The 4333-nt window shown below is 29.2% G+C and overlaps 1 protein-coding gene and 1 long non-coding RNA gene across 2 annotated transcripts; one reads left to right on the plus strand and one right to left on the minus strand.

The window, feature by feature from the left end:
- The first annotated feature begins 683 nt into the window (after positions 1–683).
- On the plus strand, positions 684–2818 carry LOC100569317 (putative nuclease HARBI1). The gene is made up of 2 exons (XM_029492137.1): positions 684–1190; positions 2176–2818. The coding sequence occupies exons 1-2, from the start codon at positions 881–883 to the stop codon at positions 2742–2744; spliced, it is 879 nt and encodes a 292-aa protein (XP_029347997.1). The 5' UTR covers positions 684–880; the 3' UTR covers positions 2745–2818.
- Positions 2819–3961: 1143 nt separating this feature from the next.
- On the minus strand, positions 3962–4327 carry LOC115034738. The gene is made up of 2 exons (XR_003840057.1): positions 4169–4327; positions 3962–4088 (listed from the first exon to the last, which is right to left on the minus strand). It is a non-coding gene; the product is annotated as an uncharacterized LOC115034738 (long non-coding RNA).
- Between the last annotated feature and the right edge of the window lie 6 nt (positions 4328–4333).

The following is a 4333-nucleotide window of genomic DNA, read 5'->3' on the forward strand; positions in this document are numbered from 1 at the left end:
TTAGTTCGGACTTTAATTTTTATTTTAAAATTTAAATTCCAAGTTCCTTAATAGTTAATCATAATAGTTAATCAATAGTTTATAATGAATTTCGAAAACGAAATACTTTTTTATGATGACGATGAAGAGTTCGGTGTTTATTTAAATTACCAGCGTAGACCGTATACTGTACGTACAAGGGTAGATCATTTTAATACTTGGGATGAACATGATTTTAAAACTCGATTCAGATTATCAAAAGAAACAGTTTTAATGATCTTAGATTTGATTGGTCCTTCAATATCATCGAATACTGACAGGTAGGTACATAATGTACACACCTACTGCATACGCATAGTTGTACAGTGGCGTAGCCAGGGGGGGTTTTGGGTGTTTAACCCCCCCCACAATTGACATTTTCCCCCTAATAAATATACTGTTTATAGGGTTCGGGACTGCTTGCATGTTTTATTGTAATGGTCATAGATAATTTAAGATAAGTTATAAATTTTTCTTATGACATTGCGAAATTAAGTACAAAGATTGAACTTGCATATTTTTGAAAAAGTGCACATTTGATCAATTTTTAGCATATTTGAGCAATTTATTTAAACTTAAATGTAGGTACCTACATACAATTATCAGGAAAAATCAAAAATAATAATATAAAAATGTAGCTGTATTATATTTAAGCATATTTTGACAATATTGACTGCATATTTCGATAATTTTTAGTGCAACAAGTCAAGTCCCGAACTATAAATTTATTTATATACGAAAACTGTAAAAACTTGGTTTTAATCTATTCTTAAACACCCCGCATTTCATAATTTTAGCTACGCCATTGTAGTTGTATATACCATACTATACGCCAATACGCCATTAATCCAAATTAAATACAATGTCATTTTTTTTTTTGTTCAGAAATAATGCTGTAACAACTACTCAAAAGCTCTTATTAGCATTAAGATTTTATGCCACGGGATCTTTTTTAATTAGTGCTGGAGATGTCGTAGGCGTAAGTAAGTCTACCGCATGTGTAATTGTGCGTGATGTAAGTGTGGCCTTAGCACAACTTCGTCCTCAATTTATTAAAATGCCAGAAACGAATGACGAAATAAAAGAGCTGCAAAAACAATTTTATGGTATAGCTAAATTTCCTTTGGTTATTGGAGCTATAGACTGTACTCATATCAAAATTCAAAGCCCTGGTGAGTCCCATTACATGATGCCATGCACCCATGCCAATCATATCATATAGAATCTATTATCTTCAGTGGCGCCGAAGTCCATGTTTATTGTTTATGTATGGCAGCTGCCATACTTAACATTTGGGGGGGGGGGGGGTGGGGGTGGGTTCATTGGAGAATAAAATTATGAAAATTAATAGGAAGAGGATTGCAAATTATTAAGTAATATTGCCCATTGAGAGTAATAACAATATTAATATTGTATACATAATATTATAATAATATAATATAAAAGGTTGCATTTTGTTTATATTTTTGTATTTTGTATTATCCTTACAGATAATAGATTTATTAGATATAATTTTAATATTATTACATAGGTATTGTTGAAAAAAGAAGATAAATCTAATCAAAAATAAAACAAAAGTGGGTTTCAAATTTTCTTAGTGGGTTATGTGAGGTGAGGTGAGTGGTTGTCGGAGATCCTTGCCATACATTTAATTTTGTACTTTGGCGCCACTGATTATCTTACCAATCTTTTGTTTTACAGAAGTCAAAAAATATATTTTAATTGCAGTAGCTATTAATTATTATATTAATTTATAAAAGTAGTTAAGGTAGTAATAACACATTGGGGTAAAAAATATAGAACCTATAACATGTTAGAAGAATAAGTACTTAAATTACCAATCATGCATAAGTCTCTTATTAGGGACCTATACAGTGTTGGTATGGCTCATGATTGAGCCTCTAGCCCAGTAATTTCTAATAGGCACTTACGCCCAAAAATACAAAGTATTTGACAATGGACCCCCAATATTTAAAAAATATCTAAGGTAAATTTGCCAGAATAACACTGCCTTCCATTATTTTTGTTGTTAGAATTAAATTAAATGAGACATTACAATAAGGTAATTTTGTGAACTTCAATTTCAGAACTCTAATGGGTTTTTTCCTAATAATATGACAACATATTAACATCATTAAATTATATATTTAATTCAAGGTGGACCAAATGCAGAATATTTTCGTAACCGAAAAGGATGGTTTTCTCTCAATGTCCAGACTGTAGTCTCTGCTAAGCTAAAAATTATGGACATTGTTGTTCGCTGGCCAGGATCAACACATGACTCTACAATATTTTCCCGTTCAAAAATAAATAATGATTTACATGTTGAACAAAAATGGGGTAATAGCTTAATAGTTGCAGATTCTGGTTATGCTAACACTAAGCATATTGTCACACCATTCCTTAATCCTCAAGCAGGGCCAGAAAACCTATACAATGAATCTCAAATCCGAACTAGGAATCCCGTAGAACGTTGTTATGGTGTTTTGAAACGGCGATTTCCAGTTTTGTCACTTGGGATGAGATTGCAAATCTCAAACATACAAAATGTAATAATTGCTTGTTCAGTTCTTCACAATATAGCAATTGACTGTAACGATGTAATGCCAATGGATGATGTGCAATTACCTGATGAATTGACAGAGTTAATCAATGAACCCACTATAGAAAATCGGCAAAATAATGCTAGAACAAGATTAGTAAATGAATATTTCTCACATCTCTAAAAATAATAAATAATAATAACTTTTAAGCAATAGAAATAATTTTAATAGTAAAAAATAATAAATAGTAAAATTTAATTGATATTACTAAATAATTTTAACAGTAAATAAAAATAATAGTTATAATTTGATATAATTTGATTTTTTTTTTTGGTATTTTAATTTTTAATTGTCTTTTTTTTAAACTAAAAATAATATTTTTAAGATAAAAGTGTTTTTTTTTTTATATCGCATTCATATTGAAGAGCCAACATTTTTAGTGAATGCTCTTCATTCATATGTTTTATTTTTAACTGGTGCAGTTCTCTGCCTAGGTCAAGTTCCTGCTTGACCAACTCTTTTTGTAAACATACCAAACTTTCCTTTTCCTCTGCCAGGTTTGCAATCTTTTCGCTTGCCGTTGCGTAACAGACATTTCTCTTTTTAAATGGTTGTTCTAGGAAAAAAGGAAAAAGGAAAAGAATAGTGAGAAGGATGAGGATAATGGAAATTCATATTTTTTTTTCTTTATAAAATAATTTGTTAAAATAGTAAATATAAGATTTCAAATAGTTTTCTCTTCAAAGAATCATAATAAATTATGTACAAACAATCTAAGAACGAGTCATTGTGTGATGTATTATACCAGAGGGTAGTTGGTAATTTATTATTGGTTGCTTGAATATAAATATAAAGTTAAATATAAAGTTAATGCAAAAATCTTTGGTATGCATTGAGTTATAACTTTTTATGAATTTTGAATGCAGTAATATTTGGAAGCAACGATATACTGTTATTTTAAAATTCTATACATTAATAACTTATATCCGGTTTTATGAGTTATGTTCAAACAAACTTCTATTAATTTTATTCATCTGTCATTCATTTTTTTGGATACATATTAATTCAATTTTAAAGAGGTAACAGTTAGGATTCTCAAATTTTCAATTTAAACATAATGTTTAAATATATAAAGGACTTGAATGGGTCACTCAAAGGATAATATTACAGTTTAAAGATTTCTTGACTTCAAATTTAAATCATGAGTGTTGTTGACTAGTTGACTAACCCCATAATAATAATTAGGGGAGAAAATGTACTTACTTTTCTTTTCTTCATACCTATTTGTTTAACCTATAATAAACTATTAAAAATATATTCGCAAAATAAATTAAAACAACCAAAGTTTTGTAACATACCACCTGAAAAATAAGTTCAACTCATAGCTGAAACTAACTTACCAAAGCAGAAATATATTACCTGTTTTTTTTTTATGGGGTGTATCACTGAAACTTAGCTCAGTTGCTTTTGGTTTTGTTTTCAAAAGCTTTACCGAATCAGAAGAAGTCCATGTTGATACACTTGGTACTACATTAAAATAAGGGCCAAGTTAATTCTGTGCTCTGTTTATAGTAAAGTGGAACTTCTTTTAATTTTATATTACTCACTTTGTATAACATTGGCATCTGAAAGTAATATGTCTTCTCTGATAGGGTCTTCGTTCTTATTATTATCATCACTCGGCCATACTTCAATTTCAAATTGATCATATGCTGGATCAATTATTTCATTTGAGTTATCTGCTGTTTATATAATACATATTTTGTATAATG

Source organism: Acyrthosiphon pisum, unplaced genomic scaffold (assembly GCF_005508785.2).
Source record: "Acyrthosiphon pisum isolate AL4f unplaced genomic scaffold, pea_aphid_22Mar2018_4r6ur Scaffold_20937;HRSCAF=22581, whole genome shotgun sequence".
Taxonomy (NCBI): Eukaryota; Metazoa; Arthropoda; class Insecta; order Hemiptera; family Aphididae; genus Acyrthosiphon; species Acyrthosiphon pisum.

Bases quoted from the DNA above. Each gene is read 5' to 3' on its own strand.
- LOC100569317 (XM_029492137.1), top strand. From the start codon at position 881: ATGTCATTTTTTTTTTTGTTCAGAAATAATGCTGTAACAACTACTCAA. The intron at 1,191-2,175 runs GTGAGTCCCATT...ATTTAATTCAAG, and splicing joins TATCAAAATTCAAAGCCCTG to GTGGACCAAATGCAGAATAT.